This window comes from Periophthalmus magnuspinnatus, chromosome 11 (assembly GCF_009829125.3).
Source record: "Periophthalmus magnuspinnatus isolate fPerMag1 chromosome 11, fPerMag1.2.pri, whole genome shotgun sequence".
Taxonomy (NCBI): Eukaryota; Metazoa; Chordata; class Actinopteri; order Gobiiformes; family Gobiidae; genus Periophthalmus; species Periophthalmus magnuspinnatus.
In genome coordinates this window covers 5,077,186-5,104,397 of record NC_047136.2, presented here as the reverse complement: position 1 = coordinate 5,104,397, position 27,212 = coordinate 5,077,186, and the positions used below count along the sequence as shown (strand labels likewise).

General features: G+C 41.2%; 1 protein-coding gene across 1 annotated transcript in view; it reads right to left on the bottom strand.

Annotated features, from left to right (window-relative positions):
* Positions 1-27,212, bottom strand: part of csmd2 (CUB and Sushi multiple domains 2) — a 367,948-nt gene that overhangs the window by 122,637 nt on the left and 218,099 nt on the right. Inside the window, exons 8-11 of the mRNA XM_033975230.2 lie at positions 22,100-22,187; positions 19,150-19,274; positions 11,481-11,602; positions 3,499-3,602 (exon numbers count right to left, since the gene is read on the bottom strand). Coding sequence (XP_033831121.1) covers positions 3,499-3,602; positions 11,481-11,602; positions 19,150-19,274; positions 22,100-22,187 — 439 coding nt within the window. The remainder of the gene's footprint in view (positions 1-3,498; positions 3,603-11,480; positions 11,603-19,149; positions 19,275-22,099; positions 22,188-27,212) is intronic.

Sequence of the window (27,212 nt, the reverse complement as noted above, 5' to 3'; positions counted from 1 at the left end):
CTACAGTAAACTAATAATAATACTGCATAGGTTCTAACGGAGCACTTCAGAGTCTAAAGTTAGTTAAAAATGTGTGCATGATTACTTCACAGGTGGTAAATTACATCTGTAATAAGCCACAGCTGCCCTGGAGCAGACTGGCAGTAATGAGGCTACCGATCTTCTCCACTGGCCCCTGCGACCGCCATTAATCACTCACTTACACAACACAATGACACAAGAAACATGCGTGAAGTGTCTTGCCCAAGGACAAGACCCACACTTCTGCAATAAACACAAACTGTATAAAGAAGTCAACTAAATTATTTTTGGAATTCTGACCTCCAGTATCATAGCAACCAAAGAGCCAATCAGGAGAGAGGTTGTTGAAGGTAACGCCCCTTTCTGCCCACAGCACTGGTTTGACATGGAGTGGGCACTTAGCAACGCTGTCAATCAAACCTGTCGCTAAGGCTAGAAGGAGTGACCTCAGAGAAAAAAAGCAGCCGATTTGACGGATATTAACGTTTATATCTTGATTTACGGACACAATAGCGAAATAAAAACACCAAGATCATGTAGAGCGGGTTAATACGAACATTTTAAGACCAAAAATGGAGCCGGAAGCGCGTCCATGTTCACTTCCTGTTATGAAACGCAGCGGTTCGCAGTTACGCTGTGTCATTTTATATATATAGTCTATGGTAATAAAACGCAGTGAAAAAGAACATTTTGTACTAACTTAAAGTGCACTACTTGAAGGCACAAAATCACCTTCCAGTTCTTACCGATAGCAGCAGTGATTACTACAATATTTGCGAAATTATGACAGAAACCGTGAACGTTTAGAGTGTTTATGCCTTAGTCTATATAGCACATAAACACCCATTCATCTTGCAGCTCCTCTCCGTTCCCAAGCAGGCAAAACAATAATGCGTGAAAATGATTCTATAAAACTTTATTAAGGCATTAAATTTACACAAAATTAATATCACAACTGCAATAGAGCCATCTGGCAGCGCTGACTCCATTAGGGGGTATCAGTGCGCAGTTATCCTTGCTACTCCCCATGACAGCGGACTTGTTTTGAACATTGAGGAGCGATGATTGACAACGTGGAGCCCTATCTATTTTTCATGCGCTGCTGCATCAGGTAGTGATGAAATAAAAGGGAAAGCGGAGGGCTACAGGGGCTGGGAGGAGAACAGGTGCGAGGGAAGCAGGGAAACGGTTCTGTGGAGCAGGAGAGGCAAAAATGAAAATGACTTCTAAAGACTGAGCTGAAATGAAGGGAGGGAGTAAACGCCAAAAGAAGTTAGCGGAGATAAAAGTGACAGACCTCCTAAATATGATGGCCATAATATTATACAGGGAGCTGGGGGGTTTTTGGATGGCTTTTTGTGGCTGCTAAATCTGCCCCGGCACAATTTGGACACCACATCCTTTACAATAGAGGCGTTTAATATCATATAAAACAGTGACATTTTCTCACTCTGCACAAAATCTATATAAATTCTATATAGAGGGCATTTTGGGATGTACATTAAAGCTAACTTCATATCCTCTCAACAGGCGAAACAATTCATTCTGCTCATGTCACAGGTGGTAGGCACAGTTTGTGGTCATGGCAGCCCTGAGTAGAGAAGAATTAAAATGTGCCAGTCGATCTGTGCCTAAGAACAGGCAGCGATTTGTGGGGATGATTTTTTTCTTCACATTTGCACTTTTATGTAGCCAAAACCAAAATGACCATACCTCCAGCATCTCTCCAGCTTTTTCTTTACACGTATCATATGTAAATACACTGTCTGGCCAAAAAAAGAGTGACCACAAAAAAAAAAAAGGTCACACACTCTATTAACTCTAATATTTGGTTGTTCTGCCTTTAGCTTTGATTACGTCACACATTTGCTGTTGCATTGTTTCGATTTCGCTTCCGCAACGTCACAAGATTTATTTCCATCCAGTGTTGCGTTAATTTTTCACCCAGATGTTGCATTGATGATGGTCGAGTCTGACGCTGCACAAAGCTTCTCCAGCACATCCCAAAGATTCTCAATGGGGTTAAGGTCTGGACTCTGTGGTGGACAATCCATGTGTGAAAATGACGTCTCATGCTCCTGAACCACTCTGTCACAATTTGAGCCCGATGAATCCTGGCATTGTCATCTTGGAATATGCCCGTGTCATCAGGGAAGAAAAAAATCCATTGATTAAATAACCTGGTCATTCAGTATATTCAGGTGTCAGCTGACCTCATTCTGCTGAACCTCGACAGGACCAACTGCAGCAACACCAGCATATTTGCTTAGTTAAATCCAGGTGGCAACTTTTTTTTTGGCCAGGCAGTGTAGTAGCTAATAGCCAATGACGCATCATCAACACCGGTGCCATGGTCCACTTAATTCATAAACTCCAGCTCTCGCGGTGCTCTGAGGAGGACGTGCAAATGTCACGCGGTCAAATACGATCACGAAACTCTCCTCCTTTCGTACGATACATCCAACGCACAGGACTTGTGACCTATGTGGTATTAGATCTGTGTTTGTGACTCTGAGCGACACAAACGCGTGAAAATGCTCGGGCACACTACGTCACGATCAAAGCAGGAACGACCCTAACACTAACCTCTACGTGGCCCTGAATAATGCAAAGGATCAGCCACCTCCAGCTGCTCCTAAAGAAGCCCCAGCAGCTGTCGGGCGGAGATGACGACTGTAGCGATGATCAACATGCGACTGTACAGAGTTTGAGCTGCAAATGAACGGCTAAACTACTTGGTAATTTTGTTTTTAACCTCCAGAAGCAGAGAGAAGGACAGACAAACCTACAACCACTCCGACCACAGTCATTCACTTACACACACAGACGTAGTTGGAGTTTTTTTTTTTGGTACATTATTAATTTGCTTTCATTTCCTGGAGCTCGAGTTTAACTTAAAGCATCGACACTGCCTAATCTAAACCTAAACCTAACCTCAATCTATTTTAACCCATATCTGAACTGAACCCATGTTGTTGATCTGAACAGTTTGCACTAAAAAGAACTGGGATGAAACAGTTGACCTTCACGTTTGTGGGTGAACGCTCTAACCACCAAATCGTTTACTATAGATTTTTATGTGACGTGGAAAAATAGTAGACGCATATAGGCCTGTAGTAATTAATAAATAAAGACGAAGTTAAACTGGACTTACACATGGAAAAATGTGAAAGATTATGTCATGGGGACCTGATTTTGGTCCTCATATGGGAAGCAGGTCCCCTTAAAGACTTTAGTCCCCAAAGTTTGAGGAAATACCCACCGTCAACACAACTTTAAAACAAGGCAAAGTCAGAGAAGAGTCTTGCACAAGGACAACAACAATATGCAAAAGACAAAACTAGTTGCAGAACATTTGACTTTCACATTTGTGGGTGAAGGCTCTATCCACCAAATCGTTTACTATGGATTTTTATGCAGCTTGGACGAATAGTAGAAGTTTATTACTACATAAAGACGAGGTTAAACAGGACTTACACGTGGAACACTGTCTTCTGGTCTCCCACCACCTCACCGTCCCCGACTGTCAGCGTGTCGTAGCCTCTCTCCAGGTCAAAGTCCTCAAAGGTCAGCTTGATCACCTGCGGACAGACGGGGGGGACAGACAGGGGACACAGAGGGCGCATGGTTAGGACAGGTGTAGAGGACAGGTGAAGCAGGGTTCAAACTCCAGGTGCAGAGGAGAGTCCCGGTGACACCTGTCAAGTCCCATTCCTCACTCCGTCCATTCATCAATCAATCTCTGTGAACAAGGCGCTGGCACGTTTCCAGTCACAGCTATTCAGCCTGCTCTGGGAGTTCAGTTTGCCGTTGTTTAAAGCGGAGATACTGAGCTAATGTTTGATATCTAGTTAGAATTTATGACACCCGAGGATCATTGTTAGAATTTGCACGTTTTAAATCACAATATTCATCTAAAACGACTTAATAAAAGAAACAAATCCGCTGACTTCCGTGTTAGAAAACTCAACGGGTGCTGACGCCGGTCCCTCTCTTATGGACACTAGCGAAAAGCAGATTTTTTCTCACTTGTACCATTGCCAAATCTTACACATATCATCAAGTAAGAAAATAAATTTGACCAACGAAGTGCGGACGTCACAGTAGGCGTGTGTTGGTGTTGATCAGAAATACGGCGTCTTGAAAATAAGCGATTAAAGATTGCTCAAACACGCACGAATCACTCTAAATATGTCATGATCCCCGTCTATCCTGCCCCTTTTTTGCTCGTTCTTCCCTCCCTTCTGTGTCTGAGCCTGGAGCTGGGGGCGGAGATCTCGGCTCCTCCCTCCCGTGCACACCTGGAGCTAATCTACAATCAGCTGCACCTGGGGAGGATAAGAGGAGCCGGGACCTGACACTCAGCGCCAGATCGTCCACGTATCTCTGTGGTACTCCCCGCTTGGCTCAGTTCATTTTTTTTCCGCTTTTTGACTTTGCTAAACTTGATACTTTTGCTCCTCACCAGATCCCGCTCCCTGCTACTCCCGCTCTACCCCTGGACCACGGCAAACACCTCGCTCCCGACTCACCGATCGATCTGCCATAATTTTTGCACTTGCGCTTCTGTAAATAAACACTGTTAAACCTTTGCCTGAGTTCTATCTTTTTGGTCCCTCCTGTCAGACGTCACGACAAAATCCAACTTTCGGGAGGGTAAATGAGAAGGTAGCAACTAAAACATGGTTAAAAGCTTTAAAAAATGTAGAAATTTTGCAGAATAAGTCTGATTTAAAACTGATAAAATAACAAATATTCACTTTTTCTGTGGAGTTAGACCCTTTTACAGCTATAAGACGTGCGCAAAAAGCCAAAAGATGAACATATTAAGAACTGTAAAAGTATTCTGAAAAGATGGTGATGTGATAGAGCTTGAATAACACTATGTACAATTATATTTTGCAGCTCGATGACCATGGGATTTGTGGATGAACATAGAGCCTTGAACTAGAATCCAGACGTGTTTTTCTTTGGTCTGAATCATAATGAACGCATTGTTAAGCATAAAATATTTTGAAGATGATAAAAGATGGATGAAGAGAATAAGGTAGAGCAAAGTAAGCGAATAAAAAGAAATAATGAATGCCAGAAAGAAACAAGAGCAAGGCCGGTGCCATCAAACAAACGGCAGTGCTAAAGTAAATGGTGCATATGAGGAACTGTCCCGTAGGAGTCATATGACATATAATAAACACCTTTTATCCTGTATTTGGAAATGGGCCAGTGATTTCCGTCAAATCCTCGATGTTTTCAGGGGGGCTGCTGGAGCTAATGAAAAACCTTATTTAAATGCAAATTGCATTCTGTCCTATGTTAAATCCAGCGCCTAATGAAAATTGCCAAGGTGGAGAGAAGAGATGAATGGTGGGTTGGAAAATAGGTCAGATGGTTCGATAAAAAGAGTTCCAGAGCACAGACTCATCTCCTGCCGACAGCCAACCGGTGGAGTCGGGCACTAAAGGGGCTAAAGTGTAACGAAAAGTGTATAGGACCTTTAATCCATCAGCTCAAATCGAACCGATGGATTAAAGGTCCTACATTACGCAAAAGTGACTCTTGTGAACTTTAAGTCATGTTAGAATGTTGTTACTTCATCAAAAACATACCTGGAGTTGTGTTTTGTTTCATTCACACGTTTATTATTAGTCTGTCCACATCTCCAAACCTCAAAATGCTTAATTCCACCTTGTGATGTCATGAAGTGGTAGTTTTCAAGTTAACATGTACCTTTTACCTTTACTTCAGTAGACATTGAGAGTTCCAGGGCTGAAATTATCCAAATGATTCTAATGAAGGTGTGTAGAGATTAAGAACACAGTGGAGCACTTCCTGTATCACGACATGATGACATCACAAGGTGGAACAGAGTGTTTTCTGTTTGAGAGAAGAAAATCGCAATCTAAATGTGCAGGGTTTGTGTGTTAAACATGTGTGAATGAGACAAAACACAACTCTGCTTATGCTTTTGATGAGGAAACATTATAACATCAGAACATGAAGTAATACCGACCCTTTAACGTGAAGAATTATAATCCTTTGACCTTTACTTAACACACAGACTGAAAGCTGATAAGTCAAGTCAAATTAAGGCAATTTAAAACAGTGATGTCCTCATAGACTATCACCATAAAATAAACTAATTCTATCTTCACAACAGTCACTTTGAGGTAAGATTAGGTCAAAACAAATGGAAATTCAATGAAAAAAACGTACTAAAATACAGGTTTTGAGCAGGCAGTGTGAACACAGTTTTAATGTGTTCTGTAGAGCTGTGGTTCTTAATCTTTGTATCACATTCTGAGCCTCCTATCACAGTTCATAGGCAAACTGTATATTATCAATTATTACTGTTAAAAGTGGTTGTCTGGAGACATTTAAGTTCTAAAATTCAACGATCAAGAGTGTAGGAAACTGCAAAATTATGTTTAGAGCATCAGATATTGTATGATTTTGATGTAAATATGAAAATACAATAGCTGCAAGAGCTCATCCAATAACCTCATATATAAACCTCAGTGTAAACATTAGCACAACAATGACATTAGTGCAGGACATGTGCAATAAACCCCTTAACCCCTTCAGGACTGAGCACATTACAGACCAGTACAGCTCGCCTAGACTTTTTTTTCTTTTTTTAGCTATAAAAATCACGTTAAAGGAAGTATCGGCATGTACTTTTGCCTTTTTTCACACAACTACCTCTATTTTACATATCCATCCTTATTATTCCGGCACCTGCGCTGTGATTGGTCATCTTTGAGGGCGACGTGAGCACATTACCGTACTGACAGTAACATATTTAAAGAGCCCCATGCCTCTGCTTTGAGACGCCGTTTGAATTTACATGAAGCACAATTGGTTGCAGAGTTACGATAGACCGCGAGTCTATCGATGGCGAGGGCATCCGACGTTATAGGGATAAGAATGTAACGTGAACTTGTTTTAATACCATTTGATTTGACCTTTTGTAAATATGAAGCCAAATCCCCCTCGGAAAGTCGAAAAGTCGAAAAGTACTCGCACACTCCCAGGATCAAGTCTTTTCTGCTCTGTCTTTGTTCATCTTTGTATACGGGAACATTTGTGTCAACTTAGAGCTACTTTTAGCAGCAGCGGCTTCATGAACCGGCGGTGGGGAGCAGCATCCGTCATGATGTCAAAAGGCAGCGAGGGCGGTCCTGAGCGACCCCGCAGTCCTCTGTCTGCACCGGCCCGGGTCGGCAGGAAAAGAACCACATTAGCCCTTCTAAACAGCAGCAACGGGCTCGCTCTATCTTCATCTGGGCTCGGACACGGAGGCGGAGGCAGTCCAAAGAGCAGTTTCGGCTCGGGCTGAGATCACCCAGGGGTGTCGTAGAGTTGGGGAGAAGTGGAGAGGGCGCGTTATAGACAGGAAGGAACAGCGACTGGTAATCCAATCTCTGCAAATATTGGCACAAATTTGACCTGAATAGAACGTGTAACTGTGGGAACTGGCACGTGTCTTGTCAGAAGGATGTTTCCAGTCGTCTCCTTAAGGGGCTGGAGAACGTCGGTGAATCTGTTACCCTCACAGCATTTGAGGACATAATTTAGCACAAAATCCAGCCTAGATGTTGTGTTTTATTGTTAGGGATTGGGTCCAGAGATTGGCCATATTAATGTTTGTGGCAAAGTCCTAAACTAGACATTTGGGAATCATTCTTTCTAGCACTTGTTTTGCTTCTATAGTGAAAAAAATACACTTCAATAGTTGATTTTGTGTATTACTCTAAGCTATTTTGTTTTATGTACAGAGACTTGGTATTTACAGAGATATTAACCACAAACTAGGTCAAAACATCTGTAATATAAAGTGCTAATTTGACAATAAAACCGAATAACAGGTCTCTCTTGCCTTCCATCTTAATTTTGATGGCAAGAGAGAACTCAGCCTATTGTATATTGAGTAACTGTTAGAAAAGTACCAAAAACTACTACACAATGTTACTTAAGGGTCCTATATTACACAAAACTGACTCGTGAGCTTTAAGTCTTGTTATAATGCTGTTAACTCATCAAAAACAGACCTGGAGTTGTGTTTTGTTTCATTTGCACCTTTATTATTAGTCTGTCTTCATCTCCAAAGCTCAAAATGCTCTGTTCCACCTTGTGATCTCATCAAGTGGTAGTTTTCAAGTTGACTGCTACCTTTGACCTTTAGTTCAGTAGTAGATTGTCAATTCCAGGGCTTGAAATGATCCCAGTGCTTCTAGTGAAGGCGCACAGAGTTTAAAAACACAGTAAAGCACTTCCTGTATTACCACATGATGACATCACAAGGTGGAACAGAGTGTTTTCAGTTTGAGAGATGAACTCTAAAGCCTAAATATGCAGCGTTTGTGTGTTAAACATGTGTGAATGAAACAAAACACAACTCCAGGTACGTTTGAGATGAGGAAACAGCATTATAACAGAAAATGGCGTAATACGGAAAAGGTTTGACCAGTGGAGTCGTGTGAATTCACCTCCGTCAGCCTCGCCTTCACAACAAACGAGCAGATTTGTACAAAAAAACATTTCTCCTGAGTTTGCAGAAAGGGAGCGAGCGCTGCGGTTGCCGAGGCAGCTGGGTGGCCTTGAACACAACTCCAAAGTCAATGGCTGTGACACTTCATGATCTCCTCTGAGCGCGCTCCCAAATCTCACCATTACTCCCCTCTCCACAGGTGTCGACCACAGCTCCCTTTGTCTCGCTTTGGCCCGCTGCCAGGCTTCTCTCACTTTTTCTTATCGCTCACATTTTTCCAGGAGCAAGCCGGAGTCGGAGTCGAAGAGCGCTGAGCTAACCCCCCGAAACCGTCCTAGAGCAATTATGAAACAAATGAAACCACAGCCCCCGGGGGTTCCTGTGTTAACAGGTTGACAGTCTGCAAGTAATACTTTTTAAATTTGGAAATAGTGAGAATTCAGAATGAAATTGGGAGAAAATAACATGGATATTTTTACAATTCTGAAAATAAATGTGACTGACAATTTCTACAGGTGTGTGGTTTGGTAGATTTAGCAGAAGTGAAATGTCCATCCATCCATCCATCTTCTTCCGCTTTATCCGGGGCCGGGTCGCGGGGGCAGCAGTCTAAGCAGGGACTCCCAGACTTCCCTCACCCCGGACACGTCCTCCAGCTCCTCCGGTGGGACCCCAAGGCGTTCCCAGGCCAGCCGAGAGACATAGTCCCTCCAGCGTGTCCTGGGTCTTCCCCGGGGCCTCCTCCCGGTGGGACATGCCCAGAACACCTCCCTAGGGAGGCGTCCAGGAGGCATCCTGAGCAGATGCCCGAGCCACCTCAACTGGTTCCTCTCAACGTGTAGGAGGAGCGGCTCTACTCCGAGCTCCTCCCGTGTGACCGAGCTCCTCACCCTATCCCTAAGGGTGCGCCCGGCCACTCTGCGGAGGAAGCCCATTTCAGCCGCTTGTATCCGCGACCTTGTCCTTTCGGTCATGACCCAGAGCTCATGACCATAGGTGAGGGTAGGAACGTAGATTGACCGGTAAATCGAGAGCTTCGCCTTCCGGCTCAGCTCCTTCTTTACCACAACGGACCGATACAGCGACCGCATCACTGCAGACGCTGCACCGATCCGCCTGTCAATCTCCCGCTCCATCCTTCCCTCACTCGTGAACAAGACCCCGAGATACTTGAACTCCTCCACTTGGGGCAGAGACTCACCACCCACCCGGAGAGGGCAAACCACCTTTTTCCGGTCGAGAACCATGGCCTCGGATTTGGAGGAGCTGATTCTCATCCCAGCCGCTTCACACTCGGCTGCAAACCGCCCCAGTGCCTGCTGCAGGTCCTGGCTCGAAGAAGCCATCAGGACAACATCATCTGCAAACAGCAGAGATGAAATCCTGTGGTTCCCAAACCAGGCCCCCTCCGGCCCCTGGCTGCGCCTAGAAATTCTGTCCATAAATATAATGAACAGAACCGGTGACAAAGGGCAGCCCTGGCGGAGTCCAACATGCACTGGGAACAGGTCTGACTTACTGCCGGCAATGCGAACACAGCTCCTGCTCCGGTCATACAGGGACCGGACAGCCCTTAGCAAAGAGCCCCGGACCCCATACTCCCAGAGCACCCCCCAAAGGACACCACGAGGGACACGGTCGAATGCCTTCTCCAGATCCACAAAACACATGTGGACTGGTTGGGCATACTCCCATGAGCCCTCGAGGACCCGATGGAGAGTATAGAGCTGGTCCAGTGTTCCACGACCAGGACGAAAACCACACTGCTCCTCCTGAATCCGAGGTTCGACTATCGGTCGGATTCTCCTCTCCAGTACCCTGGAATAGACCTTACCGGGAAGGCTGAGGAGTGTGATTCCCCTGTAATTGGAACACACCCTTCGGTCCCCCTTCTTATACAGAGGGACCACCACCCCGGTCTGCCATTCCACAGGCACTGTCCCCGACCGCCACGCAATGTTGCAGAGACGTGTCAGAAGTGAAATGTAACAAAGTAAAAGTTCTGTACTTAAGTAGAATTTTTAGGTATTTGTGCTTTTTACTACTACATTTTTGAACTGGACTGAAAAGTAAAAACTACTTTTCATATGGTTTGAGAAAATGTAACATTTGTGTGAAATACTTTTACTTTTTACTCTTTAAATACATTTTTAAATTGGTGCTTTAATACTTTTACTTAAATAGAGTTTTTTATGTGGTATTTTTACTGTATCTGTACTTTTATTTCATCCACCTCTGGATTTGGTTTGGTCCTGCTCTGATCCAGATTTAGTCCTGGTTTAGTCCTGGTTTAGTCCTGGTTTAGTCCTGGTCTAGTGCTGGTCTAGTCCGGGTTTAGTCCTGTTTTAGTCCTGTTTTAGTCCTGGTCTAGTCCTGGTCTAGTCCTGGTCTAGCCCTGGTCTAGTCCTGGTCTAGTCCTGTTTTAGTCCTGTTTTAGTCCATGTTTTAGTCCCTGGTTTAGTCCTGGTTTAGTCCTGGTTTAGTCCTGGTTTAGTCCTGGTTTAGTCCTGTTTTAGTCCTGGGTTAGTTCTGTTTTAGTCCTGGTTTAGTCCTGGTTTAGTCCTGGTTTAGTCCTGGTTTAGTCCTGGTTTAGTCCTGGTTTAGTCCTGGTTTAGTCCTGTTTTAGTCCCTGTTTTAGTCCTGGTTTAGTCCTGTTTTAGTCCCTGTTTTAATCCTGTTTTAGTCCAGATTTGAGTACAATCCTCCTATATTCCCAATTTTACGTCGATGAGTTGATGATGCAACTATTATCTCAGCCTATGTTAAAAAAACAACATTTTCCTCTTTTTGCATCTTTAAACACGACCAACATTTCAAACCGACGATCTCTATCAGTTATGAAGGTTTTTTTGTTTGTTTTTTGCACTTTAGGTCAATTCATTAGGGCAAACTTCGTGATGCTGTTTTCATTCGTTCATTTCCTCCATTTCCTCAGTCGCGTGAAGACCACACTATGAACACGTGTATTTACCTTGGTTGGATCTGTGGCGGTGATGACCCAGGTACAGTTGGCGTTGTTGTCGTACTGCACTGGGTAATTCGGCGACGTAATGACACCGCCCGGTCCTTTCAGCTGTCCTCCACACATGGGCGCTGTGCACAAAGAAAAATGAAACAGAAACAATATTAGATTTAAAAAAAAAACGCTGCAGTAAGACGTAAAAGGGTCAGTGATTTTAGATACAAGTCGAGGAAATATACCGCACAACTGACCACAAATTAGTAAAGGTGGGACGAGATAGAATTTCCGCAAGAGACGAGACGCGAGTTTGGATCTACGAGAACTAGTAATTTAGAGTAAGCTTGTTTTTTATGCTTTATTTATCTGATTAACTGTTAATATCTTACGTTAACAAACCAGACACGTTTTCAGTTCTGTCTGTGCTTCATGTCGCCGAATAAATATAAATGTGTTACGTTAGTGCGCTGTACTGATATTCAGCCTGTTGTTATCTATTTTATTATTATTTTTTATTATAACTTGCCTTTAAAAATAAAATATCCGTTCTTAGTCTAAAATTTTTTGATAAATTTCCCCAAAAAAAATGCAACTTATATATGTTTTTTTTCTTCATTATTATGCATTTTTTGGTTGGTGCGACTTATACTCCAGCGCGACTTATACTCCGGAAAATGCTGTATACAAGATAAGATAAGATATGCCTTTATTAGTCCCACAGTGGGGAAATTCCAGTATTGCACCGCACAGTTAAAGAACAGAAGGAAAATGGTACATGCAATAAAACAAGATAACAGATAAATAGCTTAAAATAATTTAAAAATAGACTTAAAAATAAACTAAAAATAGACTCTAATATCACATATGAACTTTGTAATGCAATTCCACATAACACATTGCATATCACAATATATAAACTAACGTAAAATAATCTGGACCTAAGGCTATGTGCAAAAAAAAGTGTTAACCACTTTCAAATATACTCAGGTTGTTCCGGGGTTTTTGCTGCACACCTGAGCGAGGAAAAGTTAAGTCCACAGCCGAACCAACTTTCCTAATTCTAATGAGTTACGTCTGAGAGAAGTCCTTTGGGAGCCCGAGCCCAATACGAGGGTGAACGCCTTCCCGTATAACCCCTATTAAAGTCTACAAAAAAAAAGTTAAAGAAGAAACCGGGTAATTAATATAAGTCGTGATTGCAGGGGTGACTTTACGTGGAAAAATACCCTTTCTTACTCGCTACAGAGATAAGCAAAGCAGCAGCAACCCAAGTCTTCAGAATTAAAGCTGTAAATGGAGAGCGCATTTGAAGAGACCCATTTTCTCCCATGCAAACGACAGAGCTGCTTAATTTAATGAGGACTAATGTTAATTTATAACACAGATCTTCAATTATTTCAATGAGATGTTTAATCTGCATTGAAAGGGAGCGAGCGGAACAAAAAGGAGCGGCTCCAAAGGTTAAATGGGGAGGACGGAAGACAATATTCTAAAAGGGCAATATTCTCTCTCATTACTGTCATGTGCTGCCTCCGAACAGGGATGGAAACGGGGCAGACGTGGAAGGATTTGAGACAGTTTGCGGCGACGGTAAAGTACGACAGGGAAAATGATGTGTTTCGTGCGCGTGTTGTGGTCTATTAAGGTTCATCTGGTCTTCTGTCTTGTTCAGTCCTAAGAGGCGACTGCTGTTGTGACCTTGGGCTTTACAAAAATAAACAGATTTGAACATTTAATTGAGTAAAATTTGATATTTGGGCTTTTAAAAGTAGGGAAATGATTCGATTCTGGTCCTGATTAGTAAAACGCAACAAGTATACTTTGCTTTAATAGATTTTTTTTAGGTCTTTTTCCGGACTAAGGTTGGATTTGTTTTCATACCTGATACTCTGGACTGCTCACGAGTGCCTCAGAGTGGTCACACATCAGCTGGTTTAAACACGTTTTGGCGCCATCTGGCTCCAGCGGTAGGACGACAGCGCCATCTGCAGCCCGACTTCTTCAGGACAGTTTCCCAGGTGTGTGAGAGTCAAAAAGTCCAAGGGAAAGCCAGAGTCTGGACTGGGACGGAGCAAACATCATCGGGACAGAGGACAAAAAAAACATCGTTGCTGGATCGTGTCGATGGGACTTTAAACCGGGACGAGGGGGCCTTTTTACTTTCGCACACCTGGGATACTGTCCTGAAGAAGTCTGACAGCAGATGCCGCTGTCATTCTGCCTCCAACGGTAGAAACACAGCACCAAAACCTGTTTAAATCAGCTGAACACATCACAGCAACATCACGTGACCACTCTGAGGCGCTATTGAGCAGAACAAACTAAACTGTCAGGGTTGAAAACAAACTAAACCTTCGTCTGGAAAAATAAGCTATTAAAATAAGTATTCTTGTTTTGTTTTACTAATCAGGACGCGAGTCAGAATTAATCTACTTTTTAAACCCCAAACATCTAATTTTACTCAGTTCAATTTTCAAATCAACTCATTTTTGTAAAGCCCAAAATCACAACAGCAGATCATCGACTTAACCAACAGAAAGTTACAAAATCCAACAGTGAAACAGACTTTGCTCAAAAACAGACAAATTAACCAACGTTTATAGAAAACAAGCAAATGGACAATTGTTCCAGAGCGCCCCCTGGTGTTAGACCTTCCTTCTCGACAAGGGAAAGAGAAAAGTTAAAGGGTTACACATACGTCTAACGGTCTTAATTGCTCTATGGGGGATTATAACATTTTGTGACATTTTAAAAAATTACGCCAAAATATTAAAGACAATTTTTCCAGTGTCTTTGCACAGAAGAGTTTGAACGTATAAGCAGCTATGGAAGTCAAAATAAGCCAGTGTTGAACTATCTGCATCTGGTTATAAAGCGTTAATCAGGAAGTGCGCCGTCAGCATGCCAGAAAAGAAAGGAACTGGTCGCGAGGAAGGGCATCTGCTGCAAAATTTTACGCTAAAATGTTAAAGGCAAGTTTTCCAATGTCTTTGCGCAGTAGAGATTGAATGTATAAGCAGCTATGCAGGCCAAAATAAGTCTGAAAATAAGTTGTCGGTGAACTATCTGCATCTAGTTATAAAGCGTTAAGCAGGAAGTGCGCTGTCAGCTTGCTAGAAAAGAAACAAACTGGATTACTGCTCATTATCTGATCAAGTTAGACTGTTTTGCTGCAGTCGGTGGTTGTTAAAAAGCTCTCATGTCGACTGTGACGAGGTGAAGGACCCTATCCGCTTCTGCTTTCTCCACGTGACGCCTTTCTGTGTAATTACGCTTTGTGCAAATGATCGTGAGGAAGGGCATCTGTAGTAAAAAAAACTGCGCCAAAATGTTGAAGGCAATTTTTCTAATGTCTTTGAGCAGTAGAGACTCAACATATAAGCAGCTACAGAGCCCAAAATAAGTCAGTGATGAACTATCTGCATCAAATTATAAAGCAATAATCAGGAAGTGCGCTGTCAGCTTGCTAGAAAAGAAACAAACTGGATTACTGCTCATTATCTGATCACGTTAGACTGTTTTGCTGCAGTCGGTGGTTGTTAAAGAGCTCTCATGTCGAGTGGGACGAGGTGAAGGACCCTATCCACATCTGATCTCGCCACATGACGCCTTTTTCTGTATAATTGAATCTCGGTACGATTGGATTGGTCCACAGCAGCCACAGCGCGCTGGATTTAGACGTGGCTCAGTGTGACGTGAGCGGCGTATGCTTCAGAGGATGTTAAAGGGATTAAATGCACATATTTCACATTTGGATGCATCTCTTGGTGATAGGTGGTGCCAAAAAGCTGACAGCTCAACACATTCGCTTTTAATCTTGTGGGGAGATGCTGTGTGTATCCTGCCCCCTGTGGAGAGTAACAATATTTATTTGCATACAGCTAGCATTATTCTATAAAGACCTGCAAGCGTAATCTTTAATCTTATGTTCTGTTTTTTGGGGGTTTTTCAGATTTTTTCATGGCTGATATTGATTGTTTAGACGCTGTGCCAATATGGGTTGATATTCAGGGCCAATTTTGATAATCCTCACTGTATCACGTACTTTTTACCACAAATTCAGCTGCAGTCCTTTTGAGAGAGCTGTATTCTTTCTTGCAGTGGCCTCTTCTTTAAACAGGTTGTCAGCCCAGACTAAATACTGGCTTCTGATTGTGATTTAAAGCTACAATCTGTAAGTTTGTTTCATTTTTTTTCGACTACTAGATGGCAATAAATGTGAATCCTCCGGTGGTAGAATGTAACAAAGTACAAGAAGTAAAGTATTGTTCTTAAGTACACTTTTTAGGCATCTACGCTTTAGTACAGTTGAAACCAGACCTTTTCATACACTATATAAAAAGACACATACGTTTTTTTTTCTCACTGTGTAACATGAAATCAGACTAAACTTTTCCTGTTTTAGGTCAATTAGGATTATCAAAATTATTTCGATTTGCTAAATGTCAGAATAATGAGAGAAGGATTTTTTTTTTTTTTTTTTTAAATAGTCATTATAGTCATTGTACTCTATGAAAACTTCTGATGTCTGAAGAAAATAATGAAAAACTGTCTTTAAAAAATCCTTCTCTTATTATTCTGACATTTAGCAAATCGAAATAATTTTGATAATCCTAACTGACCTAAAACAGGAAAAGTTTCGTCTGATTTCTTGTCAGACAGTGAGAAAAAAAAGCGTATGTGTCTTTTTTATATAGTGTATATAAACGTCTGGTTTCAACTGCAAGTACATTTTACAGTGGATACTTTTTACTTTTACTTCACTACATTTGAGAGCAGTATCTGTACTTTCTGCACTACATTTTTGAACAGGACTGAAAAGTAAAAAGTACTTTTCATATGATTTAAGGGGTTATTTTTACCATATTCGTGGAAACATCTTGACTAAAGTTTTCGAGTTCAAGCTTCGACTTTGAGCAAAACAAAAATAAACGCACAAAATTGATTAAAAAAACTAAAAAAACTGATTCATATGGTTTTTATCAACTAAAATATGTCTCATTTTTAATCAATATCACTGCATTTACACTTAATTACACACTTAACAGTCCTAAGTCACTCCCCCTTCAGAGCGCTATCACATTAACGTTCCGCTGATGAAACTACTCCACATCGCATCAGGTTTGTGAAGTTGTAGTGTATTGTTTTGTATCATCCCTTTGAATATTTATGGAGAATTATCATGTGGGAGCGTGGATGACGTAGGCTTGTGGGCGGAGCTTTGGACAGAATCTTACAGCTATTCATAATGAGGGTTCGAATAGGGCCTGAGAGAGATCGCTAAATTACTCAAACATGCACGGGTGACATCTAAAACCTACTTTTTACTCTTAAAGTACATTTTTAAACAGGTACTTAGATACTTTTACTTAAGCAGATTTTTTCATGTGATACTTTTACTTCACTTGAGTACAGTTTTACTTCTTTATCTGTACTTTTACTTAACAAAACTGAGTACTTCACCGCTGCAATCCTCCCTCTTGTCACCTGTCGTTCGTTCGTGCTCACCTGTGCGCTCTGGTGGTCTGTCAAACTGCAGTAACGTAGCATCTAGTGGTGATATGTGAGAATACAACAGGATCAGCAATTATAACTACAAATTGCAACTTTATTACCCCCAAGTACTGCAAATATTACCCCAGTATACCCCGAATTACCAATATATCAGAAATCTCTACATCTACCCTAAGTTTTCCTCGCCATTTTGTGTAAAAATAACTATAACTCTACACTTTTTAGACAATGGCCTGTGATTCTTCGTGCAACTTTGAGGAACTAACACAAAGTACCGCAAACTTTTTTTCCTTTGCAACAAGTACATGTCTTCTTTTAAACGCTGTAGCACCTGTTATATACTGACGTGATAATACTTTCTTTGTTAAGCCTTATTGTTACCGCTTTACAAAGAATAACTGGCAGCTAGTAATCTCTTTCCCTTCAGCGGAAAACACTGAGGTTACTATGAATGAATACATTTAGAGCCTAACTCAAATTGATAGGCTAGCCGCGGTTTACAGCCAATCATTGTCACAGAAAGGCCTGAGGGTTTGGCATTTCCACAGCATATAATCACGCTGAATTTCATTTTGAACATAACAGGGTACTTGTAATAGACTGTCAGTAGGTGGTCCCATATGGATTTTCAGAGCTGGTACCCGTATCCAGGATTTAACTTGCTGTTGCAGAAAAAAGTGCCAAATATCTGATACGTTTTCATATCTTTTATATCTTCATAACGCTGAACATTTGTCTGGAGCTCTGATATTCTTGGTAGATCTCTGGTTTAATCTGAGCTTTGTTTTAACACAATCTGACTATAAAGAACTGGCTTAGCTGGAGGTGCAACAGGTGAGATAATTTGTGCGGCTAAACACTCACGTTCGCCTTTTTGTTAAAAATCTAACACCTAAACGAGACTGAACGGTTGTACTAATCACAGAAGGCTGAAAATGTGTTGTTTAAAGAGGGAGTATTATGCAAAATTAACTTTTTGGAGTGTTCTACCATGTTAAAATGTTATTTCCTCATCAAAAACATGTCTGAAGAGGTTTTACATATCATTCGTGCATGTTTGAGTAATTTAGCGATCTCCCTCTGGCCCTATTCGAACCCTACTTACGGTTAGCTGTAAGATTCTGTACAAAGCTCCGCCCACAAGCCTTTGTCATCCTCGCTCCCACACGGCAATTCTCCATAAATATACAAAAACATGATACGAAACAATACACTACAGCTTCACAAACCTGATGCGATGTGCTGAAGTTTCATTAACAAATCCCTAATGTGATGGTGCTCTGAAGGGGGAGTGACTTAGCACAAAGAGAGGGAGGGATTAAACATATTAATACGCTGTTTGGGTGAATACAACATTTTCAAAACAATAAAAAGTAACATGGTGATATGTGATGTGTTAGTAGTTGATACCCCATAAAAGTGTAATACCCCCTCTTTAATACCCCATAGAGTGTAATACCCCCTCTTTAATACCCCATAGTAGTGTAATACCCCCTCTTTAATACCCCATAGAGTGTAATACCCCCTCTTTAATACCCTATAGAAGTGTAATACCCGCTCTTTAATACCCTATAGAAATGTAATACCTCCTCTTTAATACCCCATACAAATGTAATACCCTCTCTTTAATACCCTATAGAAGTGTAATACCTCCTCTTTAATACCCCATACAAATGTAATACCCTCTCTTTAATACCCTATAGAAGAGTAATACCCTGTCGAAGTGTAATACCCCCTCTTTAATACCCCATAGACGTGTAACACCCCCTCTTTAATACCCCATAGAAGTGTAATACCCCATAGAAATGTAATACCCACTATTTCATACCCCATAGGGGTAAAATACCCCTCTTTAATACCCCATAGAACTAAATATCCCCCCTTTAAACCCCACAGAGGTAAGATACCCCCTCTTTAATACCCCATAGAAGTGTAATACACCATCTTTAAATCTATTTAGTATTTCTTCTTGAGTTTTCAGACTATTTTTCATCTTAAAACTTGTACCGGTGTTTGCTCATGTGCACATAGCGTCACCGTGGTAACTGCTGAACACTCCTCCACACACATACATGCAGTAGCCTCCCTGCAGCGCGACGCCACTGCCATCAATACCCGATAAACCGTCCCTATGGTTTGGATAAGGTGGACCGCCCGTAGTCTATACCTCTGCAGATGGGCCTGTCGTCGCTCCAGCCCACGTAGCTGTCCGTCACCCGCAGACAGCTGATGCTTTTGGAGCCCTGGAGTTCGTAGCCCTCGTCACAGGAGAAATGCACCGTGGCCCCGCGTCTGGAAAGAACAGCACAGGGCAAACGGTCACGTAGAGTCAAAAGACGTAGGTTATAGAGGTAAGAGTCCGGGGCGGTTCCGGGGAGGGGGCTTGAATGGCCAATGCACCTCTATATCCCGCCCAAAGACTTTCCCCCCACTTTCATAGCACATCCAAACGCTAACGCTAGTGGGAGCAACCTCAGGAAAAGAAGGCACCTGATTTGTCAGCGTTTCGTAGTTTTGAGTGTGTTCGCTAAGTGCCAGCTGCATTAAAAAGTAAAACTACACCACTGACCACATTACTCATTAATTATAAAGAACACACTAGTTCAAAATGAGTCAAGAAGAAAATAATATCTAATACTGAATGTGATGGCAGCAAATAACAAACTGACTTAAAATGCTCACTACAAAAACTGAACTATGTACTAAATATATGACTACAACTCATAGCAAAAGATGAAGTTTAAATCTGTCAACTGGACAAATTGTTGTAGGAGTGAAGACGTTTGGCTGCTCATCCAAGACACTTCAGTTCTGGTCAGATTGCTGCTGGTCACTGCCTTATATAGGGAGGAGCAAACTCAGACACGGGCAAACTACGGCCCTTTGGTTTTATTAATACGGCCCTCCAAACATGACCAAATTATATTAAAATAGGTCAGGGTAAAATGAAATGTAATAAATGAATTATTCATTTAATTAACGCATTTGGAAAACAATTGGTACAGTGAGTCTTGCATATTCACGCTTTGCTACATGTTCTCTCTAATGTCATTTTATATATATATATATCCTGGCTCGACCTCTGTCAAACTTTAGAACCCATTATGGCCCATGTGTCAAAAAGTTTACCCACCCCTGAGCTACACTGAATCTGTAAACATCTATTGTGCAGCCAAACGTCTTCACTCCTACAACGATTTGTCCAGTTGACAGATTTAAACTTCGTCTTCTTCTACCGACCGAGGGATTACACAGACATCTACAACTCACAAAAATATTTAAAGGTCTTGTATTACACAAAATTGACCCTTTTAAGTTTTAAGTCATGTTATAATATAAATGACACCTGGAGTTGCGTTTTGTCTCACACATGTTTGAGTAACTCTTAATTATTAGTCTGTCTACATCTCCAAACCTCAAAATGCTCTTTTGCACCTTGTGATGTCATGTAGTGGTATTTTTCAAGTTAACAACCACCTTTTACCTTTCGTTCAGTAGAGATTGCTCCAGTGCTGAAATTCATCCAAATGATTCTAGTGCATTAGTTTCAAAACACAGGGGAGCACTTCCTGTTTTACCACATGATGACATCACAAGGTGGAACAGAGTGTTTTCAGTTTGAGAGAAGAACTCAGCGATAAATCTACAGGGTTTGTGTGTTAAACATGTGTGAATGAAACAAAACACAACTCCAGGTCTGTTTGTGACGAGGAAACAACATTAGAACATAGATCAGAAACTAGCGTAATATGGGACCTTTAAATTGATCGTATTTTATCTTGATTTCAATTGCAAATATATTAAAAAACATGAATCAAACATATAATATTGCCACTGAATCAAAACTACTTCCAAGTGAATAAGACAGATATTTATATTTCACACAAAACTGACTGAAACAGATTTGTCGACGAGCAGATAATGTTATTTGTGCTGTTTCAGTAATGCACCGTGTAATGTGCATTTTCTGCCTTATGTAATAATGGCTGACATGAAAAGCGGCGGAGAATGCGTCGTTGGGAGTGTATTCATGACCATTACCCACAAATTATGAAGTAAAATGATGCTTTTATTACTGCAACAGCTACGTTTTTCCACGAGCAGAACACGGCGATTTCATTCATAATAAAATATGAGAAGGCGCAAAGGTGGATACACGGCGAAGGTGGATAAACGGCGAAGGTGGATACACGGCGAAGGTGGATACATGGCGAAGGTGGATACACGGCGTAGTAAACCAGGAAACTAAGCTCTTTTTCTTCTTTTTTTTTGTAGTATATGTTTATGACTTGGATCACCCTTTATTTCTGCATAATTATCTATTATTAGTATATTACCGTATACACTCTCGCCGTCATTATTAGTATTTCAAGCAGTTTCATAACCACTGCTCTCATTCTGATCAGTTTATCAAACACATACCAAGTTGACACACGCACATACATATTTTTCACTTCTTCCTTCTTCTTCTATTATTATTATTATTACAATCACTATCATCATTCATTTTTATTATTCATATTTTATTTACTAATATTCTTGTTGTTATTCTGATTTTCAAAAAGATATATATAATTAAACAACAAAATAACAATTCGGGTAAGTTGAATAGATGGGGAAGGCCACAATCCAGGTCTGAAATACATCTCCCAGCATCCCCCAGTCCAGGTCAGAGGGCTGCTATGAAGGGGCGGGCAACATCTGAGCTTATTCTTATTTATGTATTTATTTATATTTATTTATTTATGTATTTATTTATATTTATTTATTTTATTTATTGTATTTATTTTATTATATTTTATTTTGATTTAATTTTTTTCCCATCTATATTCTCTATATCTTCCTTTCTCACTTACAAATTACTAGTACTAGCACTCTCTTCTACCATCTCCACCTTACCCTCCCCCTCCAAAATCATGAAAATGTCACATACACAAATACACACACACACACACACTTGTCACTTACAATTGTAAATAGCTGTTACGTACAAACATTATGTCTGTTATGTCTTGCTATGTCTTACCACCACTTGTCACTATGTTGGTATGTCTTGCATAAAAAACAAACAAAAAATAAATAAATAAAATTAAAAAAAAAAAAAATTCAACTCTTACCGGAAATCCGAGCCTTTTCTTTTGCCCCGGTCTGGAATCCCTGGATCGGGACACATGTTATGTCCCTGTGCTACTCCCATTTGAGACACTACGAGAAACAAAAGAGCAGAAAGGAGAAGAATCGTTATAGATCTGTCGTCAGTCTTTAGTTAGTGAAGTCAGTTTAAGCCTCTGGTCCATTAGGAGTCCGCTAGTCCATAAAATGCAGGTTTGTTGATCGTAATTACCTGCCACGGTGAAAGGACTAAAAGTGGATAAAAGTGTTGAACTGTGCGAGTCAAACCCTGCTATTTATGTGTAATGCAACTGAGCCATAGTAAGGAAAGATTATAGAGCCTGTATGGCATTTTGTTCTCACATGTGGAGTGGAGGACGCTTTTGTGCACTGTTGCAAAAAACAAAACAAAAAAAAACTGCCCCACTGAGTGTTTTCAAATGTCAGTTTTTAAAATCCACTTTGTGCTGGAGTGTGTTGAATAAACTCATCACGAGAGGCTATTGTCTATACGAGGATCCGTGTGCTGGAGCCAGACGAGAGCCGCTCCCTCGTAAGTTGGCTCGCCGCTCTCGTATGATTCACGCGCCGCTATGTTTTGAGATATTTTGGGTAAACAAACAAAAGATTACATGACAGTTTATTATAGATTCATACTGACTCACTGTTTGGGTCTTTGAGTGATGCTTGAAATAAACGATACTCCAAAATCAGACCTGTTGTGATTGTGTTTGTGATATTGTTATAATTTACACTGCCCGACCAAAAAAAAAGTCACAAATAAGTACGAGTTGCTGCAGTTTGTCCGGTCTAGGTTCAGCAACAGTTTGTGCTCAAAGAATGAGGTCAGCTGACACCTGAATATACTGAATGACCAGGTTATTCCATCAATTTTTGGATTTTTTCTTCCCTGATGACACGGGGCATATTCCAAGATGACAATGCCAGGATTCATCGGGCTCAAATTGTGACAGAGTGGATCAGGAGCATGAGACGTCATTTTCACACATGGATTGTCCACCACAGAGTCCAGACCTTAACCCCATTGAGAATCTTTGGGATGTGCTGGAGAAGCTTTGTGCAGCGTCAGACTCGACCATCATCAATGCAACATCTTCGTGGAAAATTAATGCAACACTGGATGGAAATAAATGTTGTGACGTTGCAGAAGCGAAATCGAAACAATGTCACAGCGAATGTGCGACGCAATCAAAGCTAAAGGCAGAACAACCAAATATTATGACGGAGTATAAGGGTCACTTAAATAAATAAAAAAAATGCGGGCGCTACGAGAATAAAGTTGTAGCATTTCGACATTAAAGACGTAATATTACGAGAAAAAAGTCATAATATTACGACTTTTTTCTCGTAGCGCCCGCATAATTTTTTTAAATTTAAGTGACCCTTATACTCCGTCGTAAAATATTAGTGTGTGTGACCTTTTTTTTTTTTTTGGCCAGGCAGTGTATGATATAGGTTTTTAAATCGTCAACACATCAGCATTTAAAACACCAAAGCTTTTGTGTATAGTATAGTAGTTTTAAAGTAGTTGGAACTTCAAGTTGGTCCATATTTTTGTGTAAAAATCGGTTTTCTTTCTTAATTCCATGATAGATGAACGTTGTGTTTGTCCCTAAATAGATTTTCGACCATCCTGTATTCTATGTCACGTGTCAAACTCAAGGCCTGTGGGCCAAATGTGACACGCCACGTCATTTTATGCGGCCCGCAACAAAGTAAATTAAAAGGTTTGACTGTCTTAAAATATCAGTTTATCAGGAGATACAGTTACACAGACATTTTTTCATATCTATACAAATTCATATGCAATATTTGTAACTTGAATAAGTAATAAATATAGAAACAGTTAATTACCAAGTTTAAAAAGTAGTTGTTTATATTTTACATTACATTTGTTTACATTTAGTTACATTTATACTGTCTTAAAATTACATCTGGCTTTTTGAGAGCAACTGTTTTGCTGATGTGGCGCTCTGTGAAAATGAATTTGACACCTCTGCTAAATGTTATCAAGGGTTTGGCAAAATAAGAGTGAAATTTCAGCCTAAACCCCTTTGTCTGTAGAATAACTGAAGCATTATGTGTTATTTTTGTGCTATTCATGAATCATTGTAACATGATTAACAATTATGCTAACTGCTAACTCACAAAGAAAATAAACAAACTCGCTCGCTAACTAGTTCTCTCTGCTTATTCTGTTTTGTGATATTAGCCTAAACTGTCTCCGCCCCCACGCAGACATGCTAAAGTTGCATTTGCACTTTCCTGGCGGTGCTCGGTTAAATCATGTCATGAAGGACACGGCAGCCGGAGGGGGTCAGGTAAACAGGACGTCCCGCTGGGGCCCGCTGACACCAGGGGAGGGGTCAAATGTCTGCAGGGCCCAAATCAATGTGACACCTGTTCATTACCGCGGCGACCAATGTGGAGGAAAGAGCAGCAGCCATGAATTTACAAAGAGGCAGCTCAGCATCGGAGCCGTAACAAGAGAACGATATGTAAATGTGCAGGACTGGAGATGTGCCATTTAAGAGTCCTAGATTACACAAAATGGACTCTAGAGAGATTTTAGTGATGTTATAATGCTGTTAATCCTCAAAAACAGACCTGGAGTTGTGTTTTGTCCTTCACACATGTTTGAGTAACACTTTATTATTAGTTTGTCCACATCTCCAAAGCTCAAAATGCTCTGTTCCACCTTGTGATGTCATGAAGTGGTAGTTTTCAAGTTACCAGCTCCGTTTACCTTTAATTCAGTAAAGATTGGCAAATCCAGAGCTGAAATCATCCAAATGATTCTAGTGAAGGTGTGTGGAGTTTAAAAACACAGTGGAGCACTTCCTACTTTACCATATGACATCACAAGGTGGAACAGAGTGTTTTCTGAGAGAAAAACTCAGCCTAAATATGTAGGGTTTGTGTGTTAAATGTGTGAATGAAACAAAACTCAATTCCAGGTCTGTTTGTGATGAGGAAACAACATTAGGACATAGATAAAAAAACAGTAAAAAGAAAAAAACAAAATAAAACAATTGGTTACCAGTGAGAGGGGATCAAATTAATGATTTTTTATTAATTTATGTATTTATTTATTGCTTTTATCATAGTTAAACATTGCAGTGGGTGACACGGTGAACGCCTTGAAAACCAGATGGACCATCTCAAGGGGTGATAATGAAATAAATGAATGTAAAGCTGCACTGCGTAACTTTTTGGGGTTATTTACTGAGTTATTGGATGGATTCTTGCACCTTGGTATTGTATTTTTTATATATATTTAAGAAAAAAATATGGCAATGGTCACACGGGAGGAGCTTGGAGTAGAGCCGCTGCTCCTCCATGTTCCGGATGCCTCCTGGACGGTTCCCTGGGCAGGTGTTCCAAGCATGTCCCACTGGGAAGAGGCCCAGGGGAAGACCCATGACACGCTGGAGGGACTATGTCTCTTGGCTGGCCTGGGAACGCCTTGGGGTCCCACTGGAGGAGCTGGAGGACGTGTCTGGGGTGAGGGAAGACTGGGTGTCCCTGTTTAGACTGCTGCCCCAGAAACATAAGAGGAAGAACATGGATGGATGGACAAAAGCAAAAATAAAAATCTTGAGTCTTAACTTTTTGGTAGAAGGTCTGTTGCTTATTTCTGTGGAGATGTTGCACCACCACGCCAAGTTACAGGTCACATCTGTGGAGGGGCAAATCTGCTAGCTAGGTGTATATAACGCCGTATGGTGGGACATTTCAGACAACGTTACACAGAGCAAATGTAAAGCTTCAACTGAGGAACATCAAACCCAATAGTCCAAACTGTCATGTCCACCCAAAACTGCTATTGTCCAGAACGTGCAGTCACATATACATCTAACTTTGGCGCCTTATGTTTAAAAGTTAGAGGAGAAAAATACATAAAAGATGAGTGAGTGGAATTTTAAGTTTTCAGTGTATAAGAAGCCTGTCAAATGAAGCGGGACAGGCCAACTACGAGTGAACTCAAACACAGAAAAAAAAGGGACAAGAAAGACAGTTGTTAAAGCGAGCGGCCATTGCAATTACGGCTGGACGTGAGCAACTGGAACATCATCCTCAGACGCCGTGGCCTTTGTGCCGCCTTCAGTCAGCGTGCCCTTGTTTGCTCGGGCCAAAGGAGGAGGAAAAAACTTTGAACATTGAAAAAAACAAGGGAGAAAAAAGTTGAAAAGAGGCAACACAACAAAAGTACTTTCATGAGTTCTGTTGTACACTGCAGTGGCCGTGTCTCGCAATAAAGCCAAGTTTGAGGTGGGATTTTCGGCGCTAATGATGAACAAGCTGCAACCGAAACACACATCCTGGTAAAAGTTCTTTCTGTTTTCAGTTTTAAACTTTACAGATGTCAAATAGAAGCGTGTGTTTACCTGCTTTTTACGTGTTTTGGCTACTTCCTGTTGCCTTCGTCCTAAGCGTCACGTTATGGTGTAGTACTCTGTCTTGTACGCTGCTTTACTTGGTTTTGCTAGACAACAGGGAACACTTACGCCCTCTACTGTCCGCCGCCTTCTCCAGGACTGTTTTCCAAGTGCGAGTCAAGGCGTACGCTCCCACCGCTGGATCAGAGACGCCATCGAGATCCGGAAACAAAGTCCGTGGAGCATGAATCGTGACGAGGGAACATACACCTTATCACACACCGGTGGGATGTAGTCCTGGAGAAGCTTACGCCCCCTACTGTCTGGCAAAAGCAAGTAAAGCAGCGTACAAGACACGTCACTACGCCATCACGTGACACTTCAGAGGAAAACTACAGGAAATAGCCGAAACCTGAAGCCTGAATCACTTTAAATAAACTATAACTACGTTCGCTATGAGTGAAATCTTTGTTTGGCTAATTTTGTATGGCGCTAACTATGTGTAGATACAAGTGTTAGCAATGTGTCTTAAATATGGTTTTTACAAATGAGTCCTGTGAGTGTAGTGTTTTGTTGTCAATCACAGTATAGAAGCATTGATTTATGTGTGGAAAAAGACTAAAAACACAACACCAAAAAAAAGTCGCCACCAAAAACAAAAAAGGTCACACACTAATATTTCGTTGTTCCGCCTTTAGCTTTGATTATGACATGCATT